Here is a 20,621-nt window from a genome sequence, read left to right as displayed (position 1 = left end):
GTTTTTGGAAGCTGATTCTTTTTTTTTTTTTTTTTTTGTTTTATATTCTTATATGTAGGATAGAAAGAAGATTTTTCTGCAATAAATTTAGTTTAAAACTATAATATATATTAAAATACTAAAATATGCACATCTTGGAGCAGTCAATTTAGTATATACAAAGTGTTTCAAAAATATGCTAGTTTAATTTTGACTTAAGAATATCACTTTTCTGCTTTTCACCTGTTTTAAGAAATATCCTTATTTTTTTATAACGTCTAGAAGTTAGTGAATGCTGCTGAGAAAGGAGACAAATTATGGATTAGAAACATTTTACAAAATACAGGACTGCAATTGTTCTTCTGGATTAATTTTTTCCCCTCCTGTTAAAATTGTATTTGTATGTCAGAATGAAAAATGCCAAAACTTTTCCAAAAATCAAAACTGATCAAGAAGTACTAAAAGTACAATCAAAATATCAAACAATACATAAAAGAATTTAATATGTAATCAACTTGTACATCTATAACTACAATTTGTTTTTTATTTATTTATGGCATGGCAAAAACTGATTTTTAAAAACTGAACTTTAAAAAATTTCTCATATCTTCAGGTTCTCCCAATTTTTTTGCCTTCCTCTTCCTGATAGCATAATATCCCTTTTTTTTTTAATGCATGATAGTTTTCAATTTCAAAATTAATCTGATTAAACTATGCCCTTTCAAAATTCCAAATTAATACATTTTTAATTTGCTATGAAGTTTTAATAGCTTAAGCAATTGGTAATAGTTTATATGCTAAATTCAAATGCTTACAGTTTGGTTTTAAAGTTTTTTTAAACATGCTTAATAAAATTACTTTAATTTTCATCATATGCTGATCCAAAATATTAAAGTTTTTGAAATGTACTGCTTCTAGTCTGCTAGTTTTTATTAAAATATGCTATTACAATGTGCAACTCTTAAAAATTTAATTTATTAGTGATTATTAAGTGATTAATTAATTTCAAATTTGCTAGGTGATGAGTTGATAGTATACTAAGAGCATTTTAATTCCAGGATAACAAATTTTTTAACCACCTAACATTTGTAATTACATCATGATTACTTATTTTTCATTTTAAAAATAATTCTGTAATTGAAGTTGCCTTACAGCAGCAATCACTGAATTCCTAAAATTTTAAGCTATTTAGCAGGTTTCTTACCTGTTTAAAACATTTTAATTATTTCAATGTATTGTGATTAAAGTACATTAATACACATAATGATTAAGTTTTATAATGTATTATAATTTCAATGTATTACATTTTATAAAGGTTTATAATGAACAGATTTGTAATATATAAACATAAATTAGATTTTAATAAAATATATATATGCATAGATAATTTATTAATAATCTAAACATTTATTTTTAATTACTTTGATAAGTCAGATATGTAAGTAGAACAATGCAAGGCATTTACACAAAGCACTATTAAAATCAAAATTAGTTTTCCCCCCTCCTAAAGAACAAAAGGCCGAACAGATTGATTGAATAGCTGAAATGGTGCTCTGTGATGATAAACTGTATTTAAATTTTGATGAAAGATCATCTTTAACTCTCAGCTGCATCATAGAAATACACTCATGTCCATGTTTACATGCATAAATTCACGGATTTCTCAGAGACTATGACTTATAATTTAATGAATTTTCGTGGAATCATACATAACATGATGACACATAAATGCAAAAGAAAAAATTGAAGATCACCTCATATGATATAAAATTGTAGCATGAAACAATAAAAATGGTAATAAAGTGTGACAAAGAGAGTTAAGAAAAAAAGGAATGATTCAGGAAAAGAATTAAGTCTTACGAATTTAATATGGAATATGATCTCTCCTGACTTGTACACACATATCACAACGTGTTTTAAGGCTGGAAATAACGTTGTTAACCACAGTTTGGGGAATTAATCTCCACTCTTCCAGCAATGCCGTCTTCAGAGCATTTACATCTCTAGGAGGAGGATGTATACGTGCAATTGCTCTTCCAAGGTAGTCCCATAAGTTCTCTATCGGGTTAAGGTCAGGAGAGTTTGGTGGCCAAGGTATTCGCTTAATGTCTTCACTTTCAAGGAATTCATCAACGAGGTTTGCTCGATGTGGACGGGCAGTATCATCCATAAATAAAAAGTCAGGTCCATATGCACCCCTGAAAAGTCTTACATAAGGATCTAAGACCTCATCTCGATATATCTGGTCTGTCACAGATCCGCTGCTGAACACGTGTAGGGGCGTACGCCCATCGATCATTATTCCACCCCATACCATCACACCTCCACTACCGAAACGGTCACGTTCCACAATGTTAGAGGGATCATTTCGTGTTCCTGACTCCCTCCAGATGTAAACACGTTTAGAATCACCAGTTAAACTAAACCGCGACCCATCAGTAAAGAGAACATGGGACCATTGATGTTCAGTCCAGTTTTGATGTTCTTTACACCAATTAAAGCGATCCCTCTTTTTCTGTGAAGACAGTAAAACACATACCTTTGGCTTTCTGGCATAAAGGCCTTTTTCATTAAGCCTTCTGTATATTGTTTGCCGTAATGCAACAGTTCCAGTGGCGGCTGCAAGCTCTGAACTTAACTGGCGAGCAGTAGCCTTTCTGTTACGACGGGCAGTTAATGCCAGATACCGATCTTTCAGAAGCAGTTGTCATTCCTTTCCGACCTTGTCCAGGCCTCCTTACAACACTTCCATCACTTTGAAACTGTTTCCATAGCTTAGAGACTGTCTTGAAATATTCAGACATGTAGCTGTTTCCATGATTGACTGCCCTGCTTCTAAAGGCCCATTTACACTAGCCGAACTTTGAGCCTAAGAAATGCACGCGGAAGTTGCTAGCTTCACTAAATGGCGAAAATGTTACTCTTTTTTTTTAAAACTGAAACTGAATATGTACACATTTAAATGAACAGCCTAACTTATAACATTATTCAAGAGTTAAATATTCCCTCATAATACGAAGAAATTTCTGTTAAAAAGCTCTCAAACGAGTCTTCAAATTCGCCTGCATTTCTTAGGCTCAAAGTTTCGCTAGTGTAAATGGGCCTTTAACGGCCGATAATTCGGCACTTTACAGATTCTTCCAAATGATACTTCGAAGCCATAACAAACCGCTTTGAGTCCCTACACACTGAAATCAAACGCTATGTTGCAGAAATTCACTCAAATATTCAGTATGCGCAAAGCTCTTGATTCACCCTTGGATGACGTAACGCCTAGATTTGCATATCACAAACCGTTTGATTACTTTTGATTGGATAATGCTAATTAGGCTTGGTTTTCACACATTCCCTGCAAATACGGATCACATTGATTCGATATTTCATTGAATATCATCATTTTTGGGTATGTAAAGATAATTTTGGACATGAGTGTAGTTTTAAAATCAGTTCTAAATAATTCAGGATGTAATTAAATAGTTTAATTTCTCAATATATTTTAACACAGTTTTATGTTCTATATGATGGACAAATTATGACTTGATTTTGTTACATGGTCATATATTTGATATATTGACTTATTATAATTATAATTAACCAATATTGATTTGGTGCTACTTTGGTAGACGGTTGCACGGATTTTTGGCGATTTACTTTGGTGTAATTGTTGGCGCGGTTTTTTACAATCGTCAGCCATCTTTTTACATATTTTACGCATAGTAAATAAAGTATTTGAAACTTTAAAAAAATAAATATCGTTAAAAATAATGGATTAATTTTTGTTGAAAACGTTGTTTTTTAAGTGACAGGCAAATGTAAATAAATACATTTACTACGAGTATAAAATACTAAAGTAAGGTTAAATTATTACTTTTATAAAAAAATAGAATAAAAACACCACTATAAAAACATTGCGCCAACGTTTAACTGAATTAAAATATTACTTAAATTGAATATCGAATTAAAAACCATCATACCAACGTTTAAAAGAATTGAAATATCACTTTAAAATAAGTAAATAAGTACACTAGAGCTAAAATGACAGCAATTAGAAGTTTACTGCCAGTAAAAAAGGAGAAATGTCTAATACTTTTTTTTTTTTACCGTTACAGTGATTATTGACCACAATAACATATGTGGTCGTCCTCAGAATTGGCTCTTTTAATGATCTTCATCTGTGATCCACATTTCTCACACTTTACTGAAGAAGCAATTAGCGACGTTTCTCCAAAAATTTAAAATAAATTTCCTCTGACCCTTCTAACAATTTATAGATAAATCTTTGATTAGGAAAGCCAGGTTGGCCAAAATAAGTTCTCAAAGGCCAATTTTTTTATTCCGATACCAATAAGTCTTGGTACTTACCAATGACAACATTAATCTTTGAAAAGGACATGTCCGTTCGCTATGAAATCTAATCTAAGAAATGAATAATAAAATTTTAAAATGGTGCGATAATGCACAAATATTCAGTAACCAATCAGGGAACTGATTACAGTTCATTAATGCACAAATATTCTGTAACCAATCAGGAAGCTGATTACATCACACATAGAATTAAAATTATTTAAATAATCATACATAATAAAATCAGTTTTTAAAAAAATGCAAAATTTAATTTCATTTTAATATTTAACAGCCGTAAATAATGTTTAAAACATTAGATTAAATTTATAGATATTAAAACCAATTATTTTTAAAGCAAGGTGACATCATTGATTACATCATCCACAACATAAAATTATATAAAATATCATAAACAATAAAATTTTATTTCAAATAAAAATACAAAATTAAATTAGATTTGTAATATTTAGAAGCCATGAATAATATTTAAAACACTGAATTTATGCATAATAAAACGTGTTATTTTTTAAATAAAATGACAAAGTATCGGTTACCATAAATAACTTGTCCAGCAATGGATTTACCATAAGTCGGATCACTCGCAAAAAAAAAAAAAAAAAAAAAAAAACCGCCAAAATCTGTGTAACCGTCTACCAAAGTAGCACCATCGATTTCTAATATTATGTTGAAAAGGAAAATTTCTGGTGCAGGTTATTGAAAAAGCTACAGTAAGCTATTAGAAGTCCAAGTTAACAATTCAGTGACTACTTCCTTAACAGCATTCAAATTATTCAAAAATATTCAAACATTTTGTTATAGTACTCAGACATTTAAACACATTCTTACAAATTTTCTGAATGCAGCTAGCATGTATTTTTATGAACATATTCTTTTTTTACTGGAAATCATTGAATGCAGCTGATAAAAGCTCATGGCAACCTGAATGCAAGCATAAGCTTGCAAAATTCACTAAATTTAAGATGGAAAATATTTTGTCCTTAAGGACCGATTCTGCCAGATCCATTCATTAAAACTTTTAAATCAGATTTATATTATTTCATGAAAGTATTCTTTGCTTGAATTTTTTTAATAAAGTCCTTTTATTGAACAATATGCTCAGCACATTCCAAGATAAGCGAATGAGTCACAAATTATTCTTAGTTCTTATTATAAATTAGTAGGAACTGTTCTTACATTTCAGATACTATGTTGGGCCTAGTGCATCAGATGGTATGCCAGAGGATTTAGTTCCACTAGAGATGTTAGAACATTATCTGAATATTTTAATAGATTGCAGTTTTGCAACATGTGAAGAAGTGAATGATTATGGTATTTCAGAAATTAGGGATTTCTTATATCCACAAGAATAATATTGGATTGTAAGTCTTAACTTTCTTTCAAAATAACTTTTGCATGTCGTAATAAAAGTACTTGCTTAAATTATGACACTGATCTGAAACCTTGCACTTAATAGATTTTTAAGTTATATAATCAAACAAGAAAAATGAGCAAATAAAAAACAATGTTATAAAGTATTTCAGAAAAGAAAATTATAAAATCATAGTTTTATTGATTTTCATAAAAAATAAATACATCTATAAATATTTGCTATTAAACACTTAGTTGTAATAATTGTAATTGAATCGTGATTCAACAAATAAATATTTTCATAATATAAGTATACACAAATTTTTACATTTCAAATCTATGTACATTTACACAATAAGTTGCTTCAAGGAATTTGTCAAGATAAATGATTTATACATTTGAGGTTTTTTAGACATACAAAAGTACTTACTTAAAGACTTGCATGATTTATACTTTACATGTCACCATATATTTGTAGTAATTTTTGCTACGCAACTCGTATTAATATTCATATTCGTATTGTGAAACTCCTGAAAAAGAAGTTGCTAATATTGCAAAAACTCTTAAGTTCTCAGTTTGCCATAACAACATTAAATGAATATTTGTTAAAAGTAGTTTTATTGGAAAATGCTGCATGATGAGATGTCACAGAAGTTCTTAAAATATGAAGCATATTTAGGATACAATTCTAAACATCTCAGTTTCTGTTTGCAATTTTCTCAATTCTTGTTAATTACATAGGATACAAAAGCATTACGAAACTGTAAAGACTGACTGTTTCTCAAGGAAAGAAAGGCATGTTCAGAAGTTAGAATCGATTTTTAATATAATTTTTTTATTAAAAATAAAATTTTCAAGATCAAATTTCTGCTGAATTTGTTGTTCAGTTATATAAAAGAAGTGTCAGAGCTGTCTTATTTAGGGTTCCTGTATGCCCTTGCTAAACTTATGTTTTATCCCTAAAATTAAGAGAGGCTCCAGTGCAATAACATATAAAAATATTTGAGGTAAAAGTTTTGCAATACGTAAATGAAAACCAAAACATGACACCTTTTATTTTCAGAATGATAGGGCTAATAAAGAGTTTGACCATATGATGTATCTTTACACGCCTCACAATGGATCTTCACCCTTTAAATGAGGTTGTTAACCATAAAAAAACTTGGCTATTAAATATTTAATTTTACATTATAAACATAAAAAACTACTTTTAAGTTTTGTTATCAACATTTTCTATACTTTTATCTGTTTAATTCCTAAAAAAATATGTTATTTTTCATGTTCTGGTAAGAAGGGGAGATGATCTTCTAACAATGGTGAAAGATGTGCATGGGACAAAACAGGATAAGAACCACTAGTCTAGAGATCCCTGGAAGAGTGTTGATGTCGTGCTAACTCCTCTATAGCAGCGGTACTCAAATGTTTTGGCTCACGGAACCCTTTTTAGAATCAGTGTCTACAGCGGGCAGTGTTTAGGAGTGCTTAGGAATAGTGTTAAAAGAAGAACGTGGGAATAAAAACAAAGTAATGTAAAGACAGAACATATCTAAACAGCAGCACTATGTTTGTGCTATGAAATTATTTTAAAAAATTTAAATTTTAAAATTTACAATCATATTTCAGTATTTTCTCAGCTACCAATTGATGCCATGGTTTTGTGAAGACCTTATCATACAACAAAGTTACTTCAAAATTCAATAAATTGAATTTGCATTACAACAGACTGTTGGTGAAAGCAACAATAAAAAAAAAAATCCATACAATAAAACACATCGAATTCAGCTAGTACTCGTAAATACACTGGTGTACAAAATTAAGAGATGGAAAACATTTTCCCTCATTTCTCCTAAAATACCACACAAAACCTGGACAGTTTATTGCCATATAATGCCACTCTGGGGCTGGGAGATGAGTTTATGTATTGCTGTGCATGTCGCTAAATCAGCAGCAGATATAAAAGTCTACGTCCAGCTGCTCAACTCTTTCCGCTTTGCAACACAGTAACGATTTTTATTGTCTTTCTTAAATAATCTTATTGTTTTTCGCTGTTTTTTTATGAGTACACATCATTGTTTGGATGATGGTATGAGATGAGAATTGTGGGTATGCTTGAGGCAGGGCAGTCCCAACTTCAGGTTGCAAGAGAACTGGATGTAACATCAAATTTCATCTCTAGTTTGAGGACAGTTTAAAAACAGTGTCCAGAAGACTAGGACATGGTTGCCCGAGTGCCAGAAAGACCAATGATGACCAGCATTTGGTACTTCAACCAAGCGCCAGAGAACGTCTACAGCCATACAACCTGTCTTGTGACCTCACTACTGCCACAGGTACATCAGTTTCAAGAGAACAGAAGGCTCCATGAGACAGGACGATATGCTAGAAAGTTTGCTATTTGCATTCCATTCTCACAAAAGAAAGCATTTACAATGGTGCAGAGTCATAGCTAGGGTTTTCAGCGCCTAGGGACAACTGAAGATTTCACGCCCTCTACTGCTTGCCAAGGATGGAAAACATTTAATTCTAAAATGTCTAACATCAGTTTGGCGCCCCTTGGATTCTGCGCCCGGGGATAGATGCCCCCCTTGCCCCCCTCTAGCTACGCCCCTGCAATGGTGCATACAACACCAACACTGGACACAGTTTCAGTAGGCTAATGTTTTCTTCATGGATGAGTCCAGATTCAGCCTACAACCCAATTCTCAGAGATTATTGATATGGAGGGAACCTGGGATCCGATGCCACTCCAGCAACATAATGGAAAAGGAGCAATGTGGTGGTGGAGAAGTGATGATCTGAGTAGAGATCATTCAAGATACCCGCAAGCCGCTCCATTTGTTTCACACTGGGTCCATGAACGCCCAGAGTTACACACAGGAGATCCTAGAGCACTATGTGTGACTTTTCAGGGGAGCTGTTGGCCTTGAGTTCATTTTTATAGATGACAACGCACTACCACGTAGGGCCACCCAGTTGATGACTATCTGGAAAGCGAGGATATACACCGAATGGATTGGCCAGCCAAATACCCTGACTTTAATCCTCCTGAACATCCTTGGGATGCTCTTGGGGAGGGTTATTGCAATACACCAATGCTCACCCAGAACCAATCAGGAGTTAAAAACTGCTGTACCTTTATTCATTAAATATCACCATAAAATACAGTTCAACAACAATATTGCAAAATAATTTTTAAAATGAGCATATTTCTAGAATTTCTGATACACAGTCTCGCAGGCTGGATGTAATTTTTTTTTTCATACAGCGTTGCCATTGCTTGCTTTGAAATTGTTGAGATCGTTTATAAAAAATTCGTTAACGTTTTAAAAAATATGAAATCGGTAATAAAACAAATTCCAAATTAGGGTTTCCAGATGCCCATATTTGGTGGAGGATTACATTATTCAAAACTGGATGGCTGTAGTTACCGCTGTTTTATCACAATGAGAGAAACATACATACATTGATGCAGATTCTTCATTATTTATTTCTTTAAATGTAACACAGGGTGATACTATTTGGTGGCAACAATTTGAAAAGTGAAACGGATATTTAAAGTTTTCGACACAAAATCACAAAACGAAATTAATAGCCCTTTTCGGCTAGCGCCCTTTGGGATTAAAAAAAAAAAATTGGAATGGTTCAGACTTTAACGTTGCTCAAAAGAAATCGTTTTTTCCGCGATGTCAGCTCCTCTAATTCTGACGCTTGAATTGTTTATTTTATACGACGTTTGGTTTCTAGACCAAACGTCGTATAAAATAAACAATTCAATATGCTTTGTTGTTTCAATTTTATTTGTTCTTACACATAACTTTTTCAATCGCTTTTCATGTGATAAAAGCTTTTTCCCTTTTGGTTAACCGATGTTGTACAGTCAAAAGTCGTTAATCCGGACTCGTCGGGACTGCGGCGATTCCGGATTATAGATCATCAGTTTAAATCTCGTAAGATGGCATGCAGAAGTTCTAAAATTAAAAATATGAAACCGTAATTTATGAAATAAAGAACAAAGGGTATCAAAATTTACAAAAAAAAAAAAAAAAGCTTTATATTTATTTGTTTACTTTATTAAACATTTCTTTCAATGTAAGTTGTTTAAGTTGATTCGTTTTATGTGATAATACTTTCTCTTTAATTCTATAAACAGACATAATTTCTTGTTCAGTTACAAAGTTCCGCCGTTCAAGTCCTGTTAATTGCTGAGCCGAGAATACCGACTAACTTGTCAATCGAAATTTTTTCGTTTTCACTAACCTCTCTGTCACATTCTTCATGTCTTTATCCATTTTTTGCAGCAATTCCACTTTTTGTTTGTTGGACATCGAAACATACTTTCGTTTTGTAGATCCTTTGGAAGTTCCAGCATCGGAAATTCTATTTGACATAATCGAAAGTTCAAGTTTACTTTTATAAAATTGCTCTTACAGTCTGCAAAAAATAATAAGCGGGATCCACTTTGAAGATTAAGGAACAACGCAATCATTAATTGAAGTAGAGAATTAGATAATTTTAGCTTACACCGTCCGTTATACATTAAACGATTAAACGCGCAGGCGAAAACGTATTCTGCACTTGCGCACACGCATATGCGCAGTAGTCAAGGTCTTACGCGCACGCGTAAAACGCCTGTGCACATGTGCCAACGCGGCGCATGCGCAGAACGTTTTTAGCTTTGAGGTCCGGATTATAGATCATTCCGGATTATGGGTGTCCGAATTAACGACTTTTGACTGTAACATCTTTTTATTTGAAAAGTAATACGGTCATCGAAAGTGATTCGATGAAAAATTGAGGTTCGAGGCTAGGATTGATTGATCCGCTCCGGAATGGATTCAAAGGACCAATTTACTTTACTTTGTGAATTTAATTCCGATTCTAGAAAATGTAACTCTTTTACCGTTAACGTAGAGCTCTAGTTGGAATAGTGTTAGGAATATATAGTTTGCAATCGGACTCGAGAAAAAAAGAGCAGAGATCTTATGGAAACATGCCAGAAAACTTCGGTTCTCATATTAGGGTAGAAAAGAATAATTATCATCCCCGACGTTTCGAAAATTTTTCATTCTAGCATTTTATTGTTAGTTCTGTGTAGAAAGGCAATCTTCAAAACTACAGATGAAAGAAATCAGTTTAGAGAGTTAGCATTTGATGAGTCAATTTTTCAGATCCCACGACCCGTACGATTCTTTTCGCTCCAGCTTCGTTAATTGGTCCCGATCCGCTCATTCCATCCTTTCCGCCCTTGGATCCACACTCGTTAACTGCTCCAGATTCACTCCTTGTTCTCGATCTTTTTCATCAATCTTATTACTCGTGAAAGATGAGACATAAAAAAGAGCTGATTCATTTCATAGGGAGAACGGCTCTGATTCGATCCCAGAAAACAGAGGTTTTTTTCCTTCTCTGCACTAAAACTCATCCATGAACGCCTTGTCCAGAAAAGCCTTCGTGGAGGACTTTCTAAGGGAAACTGGCTCGAATACACATTTCAGATAGGAAAAACCACGAAAACGCCCATGCAGCGAGCTCGTTTGCAGGATTCGAACCTCGGACCGAACTTCCAGTGTTCAGCAACTTTACCGCTCGGCCCCTGGTGGGGTAGAGTGTGATCTGGATATTGTTTCAAGATTATACGTTAGACATTTAAAATTAACAGCTTTTAGCGAAGAGGATATTAAACTGAAAAAAATCTGATCTGAGATTTCAAAAGAATATGAAAGTTCAGTGGAGATTACGGTTGAGGAAGTAATAGAAGAAATTCTCGTCTCATCAGCTGATGAGATAGGCTCTAAAAAGGAATCAGGTGGCAGATTTAAATGTGAAGTAGTCCCTTCAAATTCGAAGGGAAAATTTTATCGTATTTTATCCCTAAAATTTGTCATATCCCTGTTAGGGGAAAACGCGATAAAATTCTGGCGATTCTTAAAAAAATCGAATTTAGCTTGCAGCTTGCAATACGATAGTTCACTTACTTCAAAATAAAATGAAACACTGAAAAATGTATAGCATTTTTATTTAAAAGAAAGAGAGGGTTTTTAATGGAAATGTCTTGCATTTGCCTTAGTGATAAGGAAAAGCACTGGACCACTGATGACCTAGAAATTTTTTAACTTTTGGAATTCGATTCCATTCGCTGACTATAATTGCGTTAATCGGATAATTATTTGTTCACATTTTTATTGCATTTTGTTCGCTTTATAACTTCAGTGCGTAATCCACTACATACTTATTATTACTTAAAGCAGTAGTATTTGTATTGCACTAAAATGACAAAAATATGACTCTGTCCACAGTAGTTCTTCTAAAATTTTAAGATAAATTACAACTTTAGCCGGAGCGCACCGCAGCCCTAAATAAGATGAGCTCCGGTACTTCTTTTTATAAAACTGAACTACAATTTGAACAAAATTTAGAATTCCTAACGTTTTAGTTTAGCAATAAGCAGACTATGCAATATTCTTATTTCCCTAGAAAAACGAACTGATAAGAACATGAGACGTTCAAATAAAGTCCCCTCACTCACATGCGGAAATCTTTCCGCAAAGCAATAAATTTGGGGGAGTTGTTTAGGAACGTCTAAATTTCTCGCCATGCCATCGTATCTAGTCAGTGGCGTAACTAGAACTCTTGGGACCCTATGCCAAAAAGTTTTTTAAGCTCCCCCCCCCCAAAAAAAAAATAAATAAAGGATTTTAACGGCCGCCCAGAAGGTTTTGTTAAGATTTTTTATGCTCTCGGTGAGCACGTTGTCCAGTCTGTTGTCCCACTCTTGCTAACTGGACTTTTTTTTTTTGTCTTTTTTAGCTTTATTATTAAGCATCGTTTTCTTCGCATTTACGCCACATATGGTTCAACACCAAAATCACAAAATTTTTAAAAGCTGAATAAGAGAAAATGTTTAGAACTCCAGACGCAGCGTTAAGTGTTGGCGTAAATTTTTATATTCATTTCAGTTTTCCCATTTAATTACATCAATATTCAGTTTTCTCAGTAAGATGGCATTTTTTTTTGTATGAGTCGTTTCATTATTATTAACTTTTTATGCGTTAAATTTATTAATTATGTATCACGTTCATCTCGCTTACATAAAATTCAATTCAACAGCAAAATCATAATACAATATATTTTTAAAAAGCAGCATATCTTTAGAACTCCAGATAGAGTGTTTGAGTTTGCCATACATACTTTTATATTCGCTATATCATTTCTTTCAAAACTAGCCTCTCATGCGGCCAACCGCCTAATAGTTATCTTAAAAAAGAAAAAGTATATAACGAATTTAATGAGTCCAGCTAATGTAATTTAAAAAAACACTGAATAGTTCTAATTAAACATGTTATGATTTTCAAACATGTTTATTTAAATTAATCACATTAAAAAGTAAGAAAAAAATATTCTCAAGAACTGCGCTTATTGACTTTAAATCAATTAGCTAAGTATTCAGTAACCTTCCAAATTAATTGGCTTAGCTTGGCTTATTTAATTACGGCAAAGCACACTAGGGCTATCTGCCTAAAGGGAGGGATGCCTTCGTGGAGGACTTTCTAAGGGAAACTGGCTCGTATACACGTTACACATGGGGAAAACCACGAAAACGCCCATGCAGCCAGCCCGTTCGCGGGATTCGAACCTCGGACCGAACTACAAGTGTTCAGCGACTTTACCGCTCGGCCGCTGGTGCGCCCTTCCAAATTAAATATGAAAGTGTTTTAGGCTTTAATGAAGACCAATGCGCTGGTAAGTGGAAGATAAAAAAAATTACTTCCAGTGGCGGTAACCAACGAGTGTTGCCGCCAGTCAGTCGTTGGCGGCAACACATTGCTTTCATAGGTTCGAGTTTGTTAATTAAAATTGAAAGATAAACAAATATTTTACAATTTTTCGATTGTCAGCAGTCTCATGAACTGAGATGAAAATGTTATTTCGAACAGTATTACCAGTGCTTGCTTTCATAGCGTTAAATTTGCTAATCAAAAATTCATTAAAATTTTTAAAATATGAAATAAATACTAAGGCAAATTGGAAATTCAAAATTCGGGCTTCTAGGTACACATATTCGGGTGAAGGACCAAGTTATTCAAAATTTAATGCCTTAATTTAATTAGGTACCGCCGTTTTTTTTTTTTTTTTTTTTTTTTTTTTTTTTTTTCAAAATGCCAGAAACGCACATTCATGCATGTGAAATCTTTATTCTTTAATTCTTTTAAAAATACTACAGGGTGATAATATTTGGTGACAACAATTTGAAAAGGATACACCGTTTATAGTGATTCATTGCAATACGCATTATATTAAACTGTAAGAATCAATCATGTTGATAAATTTAATTTTCAGTTTAATATTAGGAATGATTTTTGGATTTGGTTTAACGGCAATGCAGAAGATGAACAGATTTAAGTATATGAACAAATTAAACGCTGAAAATAATATGTTTTGAAAACAGAGAACTGCAAACAACATATTACGACTTCTCTTTTTATTTGCAAAGTTCATTTCAAAGTAAATACCAGAATCGTGTGAAGTTACTTATATGAATTATACTTAAAAACTACGTCTATTTACTATTCGATCATAATAACAAAATATACAGAAACAAAATAATATATAAAATAGTTACATAAAATTAAAATAACACACGCATACTAAAAAAAATATTATACCTTTTTTCAGGCGTCCTGTTATTAAATTCTTGTAATTTAATTATCGTGTAACTATAGTTTGATTAATCTTCCTTTTAGCGAAGCAAAATCACTAATAAGATTTTTTTTTATAAAAATCTACCATTAATGATGTCAATTTCTTGTAGTTGTGGGTTTATTTTATTAAAGTAACAGAGATTTATGAATCATTTCATGTGCATTAAAAACTTATTATTACAAATTAAAATTAAATGTTTTATGCATTTTCTTGCTCAAACACTTTATTTACCACTAGAAAACACTTTATGTACCCCTAGAAGCTAACTGCTGAGAAAGTAAACTTGCTGAAAATTCGTAGTTACATCCTGAGTTTGATTCTCGAATGAATATTTATTTTTATGGTAGGAAACCGAAGTAAAACCAATTGTTTAAATTCCTCTTGTCAAAATTATCAGTACTGAAAGCAGACTGAATATCTATTTCGAATTCACTGCCGAGCTTTTTCACAAAATTTGGAAAGACGAGATGTTTTAATTCGTTTACTGTAACAAAGAATGTTCGAAAAGGTCTCTATAAGCTTATTTTACTACATATTGATTCTGGGCATATATAGCCAATAAAATCAATTACATATTATTAAAACGGCTTCCACATAGAGGAGGTTTGTGTAAATTATTTACACATCCCTCACCACCTTCCCTGCGAAAAACTAATAAATACGCTAATAAATTTTTATATGGATTTTATGGGAGCAAATTTCTTATTAATAAATCATTTTAATTATTTAAATGAAATTTTCCATATATTTACGTGCAAACTTTTTAAGCTTCAGTACTTGGCTAAACCTCGGCTCGTTTCGAATTAGATGTACTTAATGCATAAAACATAACTAATAAAAACACGTACAAAAAGGTCTTCAGACAAAACATTTAAGGAAAATTTCAGAGAAAAACTTTATGAGAAACTTTTAGAATAACTCATTTGAAGTAACATTCTTATTTGGCCTGTATCATTATTAAAAGTTTCTATTGTGTCTCTTCATTTTTCAATAAAAACTTCACTGTTTGTGTCAAATAGCTGATTGTTATATATTTTCTTTGATTTGAAAGTGAATATCTAAATAATTAGAGTCTAAGAAAACATGCTAGAAATGTTAACACAATCGACGCTTGTTATAACGGCCGGTCTATTACAATGACAAGTATGGAAAGGCCTACAATTGATAAGAGTGTATTTTAGGTCAAATTTCGCAAATAATTGTAATTCGTTATAGCGCATCTTTTCTTCTCTGCAATGCAAAAATTTCAAATACCAGTAGCTTACAAGTCATATCGAATAAGATTGTTTTATGAGATTAAAAAACACTCGTAATTAAGCAAAAGGGCTTAAATATTTTTTCCCACAATTATATACACAAAAACCAATATTGAAATTAATGAGCTTCTGAAGAGTTATAAACTGTTTAATTCTGATTGCTGAAAACAAAAATGTAAAAACTATAAGAGTAGGAAGAATAAATAGAAAGAAAGAAAAGAGATTTTAATTCTTTTTTAATTTTCATCGGAAATAAACCATTATCGTGAGATACAGATGTAAATAACTTAATTGTATAACGAAGTTTTAAAACAAGAACTGGTGTGAAGTCTACAATGCCCAAATGAAGTAGAAATTTTTGCCTCAGCCAACTCACTCTTTTTGCATACGAGAAAGTTTGACATACGGTTGCAATAAAAAATCGTTTCCTAAAACAAGAATTTCTTGGAATTCTAAAATTACAATGAACTTCATGTGGCCTGACTTATTGTATCTTCATTTTTGCCTCCTTTGTCAAGTGTTCGCCTTAAGAAATTCAGAACTTATTCTGAAAATAAACCCCAACAAGAGTGTGGCCCGGTTATAGACAATGACTTTAAAAGCTCTCCTCTATAGGAGAATCAAAACAAAAGCATACAGCTTCAGTGCTTTGTATTCAGGCCCTTAAAAACCTGAAAGAAATCAGTCTTCTTTTAAATTCCAACATATATAAATGGAATTCAGCAGGGTATCCCAGGGCCCGCTAAGCCTTCGGGCCCTTATGCTATGGCATTCCTTGCATACCCATATTTACGACACTGTATCTAGTGTATTGTTACGTGGCCTTCGAGAGGCTAATCTCGAAGGCCACGATTGTTATCCATGCTTACAGTTAGTTATCCTCACAGGAAGGAGAATTCGTGTTTTTAAATGTGTGTTAAATGACACGAGTACAAAAAGAGTGAAATACTGAGATAAACTGCTCAAGCACGTCCTATACATCGTCTTTCCCACAGTATCCACGAATGGGAGGGGGGGCGTAACCAGCAACTTTACATTTAGGAGTCACATTCAGGACTCATTTACCCCTGAAAACCATCTGCTTGATGGATATAATTATACCAACAGAGAGCTGAGGTCAAAGAGAATTTTCTCTCTCACCAAGATTCCCCTCATTTTTTGTTTCCACCCACTCATACCCTCATTCTGTTTCGCCTTGGAATTTTCATCAGCTATACTTTAAGTATGTTTAATTTTTGTGATGATAAAAGAACTCCCCCTCCCCCTACGATCAGAACTTAAATTGGGCCGGAACCCACCGTATCTCGGCTCCGGTGCTTCTTAGTTTTTGTAATAAATCATAATTCTAGCCGGAAGGCACCGGAGCCCTGAATAACTTCTTTTATGTAGTTGAATAACAATTTCAGTAGAAATTTTATCTCAAAAATTTTATTTTAACAATAAAATTATATTAAATCGCGGATTAAATTTCAATTTATCTCTTTACATTTTATTTAATTTTAATTAGTTAATTACTTCAATCTTTAATTATTTCAATAAATAATAATTAATTATTTAATAATTATCAATTAAATTATAAATAATAATTATTCATTAAATAACAATTTATAAACATTAATTAAATAGCTATTAATTAATTTGATAATAATTAACTATTTAATTTTAAAATTATTAGAGAGTTTAATAGTCATTTTATTTATTTATTTATTCTTGTTCCTGTCTGCTGACGGTCTTCCATAGGGATCCGGCAGTTCTAATCTTAGAAATTAAGCCCTGGTCCACAGTAAAATGATTTATAGAATTTCTTGTATCCTGACCTCATTTTTCAAAGTTTAAATTTCCAGCAGTTCTGTTAAAACCTTCTATTTTAAATTTGTGTCCATTGACAGCCAAAATATGTTTACTTTTGTTTGTTAGCTCTTCTTTCATTATTTTTACATTTCCGTTGCATGAATATGTCAATTTGGCGACTTTCCAAGTTTTCGGAACCTGCATTTTGAAGTTCGCCAAAGAGGGCTATATCGGCAAATCAGTTTATTTTTTACAATTTTTAACTGTTTATCTATGCCAGAGTTTCTTAAACTGTGGGTCGCGACCAGCAGCAGGGGGTCGCCAAAAATTTTGGCAGGTTTTGTTCTTTAACTCATAATAATAATTTTACAATTACCAATTATTTTTACACGGGGTATCTGAAAATAGTTAAGTAAGACAATATAGACAAAGGAAAAAAACGAAACTGTTTTGACGCATTCTTTTCATAATATAAATGTTCATTTTACTTGCTTTCCACTTGACGTTGTCATTTCTTCTTCTACTTATTTAAAATTTTCACATCGTTCTATGTCTTAAAATTAGAAATTAATGACATAAAACTGCAATAGTATATTACTGTACAAGTGACAAAATTGACGGTTTCAGTCACGTGTTGGATTCGTGCAATGTTGATGGGGGTCCCAATGAAACTGTCGAATTAACGATTGAGTGACACCAGCAGGATGGGGCCGAGCATTGTCATGGAGCAACACAATTCCTTTACTGAGCATTCCTCTTCGTTTGTTTTGAATGGCACGCCTTAGTTTTGTTAAAGTTTCACAATATCGTTCCGCATGAATGGTTTCACCTCTGGGAAGAAATTCAGTAAGCAAAACGCCTTTCCTATCCCAGAAGACAGTGCACATGATTTTTTGTGATGACATTGTCACTTTGAACTTTTGTTTTTTCGGAGAATGAGTGTGTCTACACTCAATCGATTGCTTTTTCGATTCTGGTGTGAAATGACACACCCAAGTTTCATCACCTGTCACCATTTGGTTTAAAAAGTTTTTTCCCTCATCACTGTCACTTTAATTGGAATGAAATATTTTCACAAGTTTTCGTTAATTACATTAGAAAAAAAAATTAAGGTAATTCGATTTTATTCGGTTAAGGTACAAAAATTAAGATCAAAGTTTATTGTATTATTAATATTCAAATTATGCATTATTTCTTTTCTATTTATAGAGCTTCTTCCTAAAATACTTTCTTAAACATGACATGATTTTTTCGCTTCTTTTAAATCGAAAAATATAAGTCAATTTATAATTAATGCTCTATTCGGTTCATTTTAAATTAGAGAATTATTAGGAATTAGCGAAATACTTTAAATAAGTATTTCGCTAATTCCTAATAATTAAATAGGTATTAAATAGTATTTGACTTTCTCTGAACATTTCTGAAAGAGAATAAAATAAGTTTCTTTTTTTAAGTATTATTTAAAACTTGTAACTGAGTTATTATAAAATGTAAAGGGAATAATTCTTTTAATTATACTTATCAGATTTTTTTTTTACCCTTCATTTCAACAATACATATTCCAAAACTCTTTATTACGTTCTTAAGTGCGCATCTCATAGCATTTGCTTTACAATACCTTTTAACAGATTGCTTTCCAATACGAACAATTCTTGCTTAAATAGTTTTATAACGTATTTGTCAACAGGATTTCAATTTATGTTTACAATTCAATACCAAGTTTATTATATATTTAGATAACATTTATAATCATTATAAATTAGATACATTTAATCATTAGATTTCTTCACAGTACTTTCACAGTTGTTTATAAGTGAATAAATTCTTCATTTCAAATACATTTATAAATAATTTAATGAATATTTAAGTATTTTGTCAAAGGCAGATACATGCTTTTTGCAAGCACATGCATAAATACCCATACATATTTCCTATTTATCATTTCCGGCATGTGCAAATCGTTAATTTCTGTGCATTCACTATATTTTTCGTGTAAAGTAATTTACACTAATTTAGCATACACCTGAAAGTTTTACATAAAAAATATATATGAATATAATTTGAATGAAAATTATAAGTATTATTTTTAATACCCACTCAAAGGTCAGTTTTTCTTCAAAATTCCTCCACAATGGCATCTCTCTCTTTAGGCAGATAGCCCTTGCATGCATTACTCTATTTAATAAAAACTTAATCTGACCTATGTGCCTAATTACAAATATTTTAACATACATCATTTTATATTTACATTTAGTCATCAAGTTTCAAACTTTTCAAATCTTCTAGAAAATAAATTTTGGCTGATCTCTTTTAGCAATTTTCTTAAAATCTATATTTTTGTAGTGCAACTGCTTAGAATTTTATAAAACAAATTCATAATCAAAATCGCTGTTGTTAGTTATCGAAAAATAACCAAGACGTGATTTTTGCGTAAATGTCAGTAAACTATACAAATTGCTATTATCCATCACACTATGTTTCTTTCATGCGAGAGTGTCCCTTTTTCGATTTCTATGGAACTGTCGTGTGTCGAAATACTATCAGAATCTTGTCAAGCGAGCTTCTGAATGTAAACAAAGAACACCCCGTCTGGTGACCCAAGCTTCAAAGCAGTGACATTTTACAATGCACCAATGCGTAACCTACTCAGAGCCTGACCATCTAGTAGCTCATAAACGATTGGCGACCATCTCCTTAAGACGATCACTTCCAAAAGTGACAGGCATTTCTATAGGTATAAACAAACGCTTGCACTGAATATCATCTTTCTAGGGTGGTGATCTTCACAGAATACCAAAAATCAACTAGAAACATGGATGGATTAGGATTATTCAATTATGGCAAAGCGCACGAGGGTTATGTACCTAAAGGGAGGGATGCCTTCGTGGAGAACTTTCTAAGGGAAACTGGCTCGTATACATATTACACATGGGGAAAACCACGAAAGTGCCCATGCAGCCAGCCCATTCGCGGTATTGGAATCTCGGACCGAACTACCAGTGTTCAGCGTCTTTACCGCTCGGCCGCTGATAGGCTGAAATCTGATGGATGGCTGATGGATATCTTAGAAAGGATTTTTACTTATAGTAGTTATATTAATTACAATTACGTGTAAAGCTTATGGAAACTTAAAAGCGGCCGAGCGGTTAAGTTGCTGAATACCCTGGTTGTTAGATCTGGGTT

General features: G+C 32.4%; 1 protein-coding gene across 4 annotated transcripts in view; it reads right to left on the bottom strand.

Annotated features, from left to right (window-relative positions):
• Positions 1-20,621, bottom strand: part of LOC118189253 (calcium and integrin-binding protein 1-like) — a 147,553-nt gene that overhangs the window by 16,770 nt on the left and 110,162 nt on the right. The window contains exon 7 of one of the 4 annotated variants that reach the window (XM_085812880.1): positions 5,874-6,221. The exons of 1 other annotated variant lie outside the window; for it this stretch is intronic. In XM_085812880.1, the coding sequence (XP_085669006.1) occupies positions 6,200-6,221 (22 nt within the window). In that variant the 3' untranslated portion in view covers positions 5,874-6,199. Of the gene's footprint in view, positions 1-5,873; positions 6,222-6,853; positions 9,660-19,435; positions 19,614-20,621 lie in introns of those variants that run through there. 2 more of the 4 variants (XM_085812875.1, XM_085812869.1) reach the window with 2 other exon arrangements.

The sequence above is a fragment of the Stegodyphus dumicola genome, chromosome 1, assembly GCF_044657685.1.
Source record: "Stegodyphus dumicola isolate Sdum_Otavi_A_Nest chromosome 1, ASM4465768v1".
Taxonomy (NCBI): Eukaryota; Metazoa; Arthropoda; class Arachnida; order Araneae; family Eresidae; genus Stegodyphus; species Stegodyphus dumicola.
Note: the sequence above shows the minus strand (reverse complement) of the source record. Positions and strands in the feature narration are given on the sequence as shown.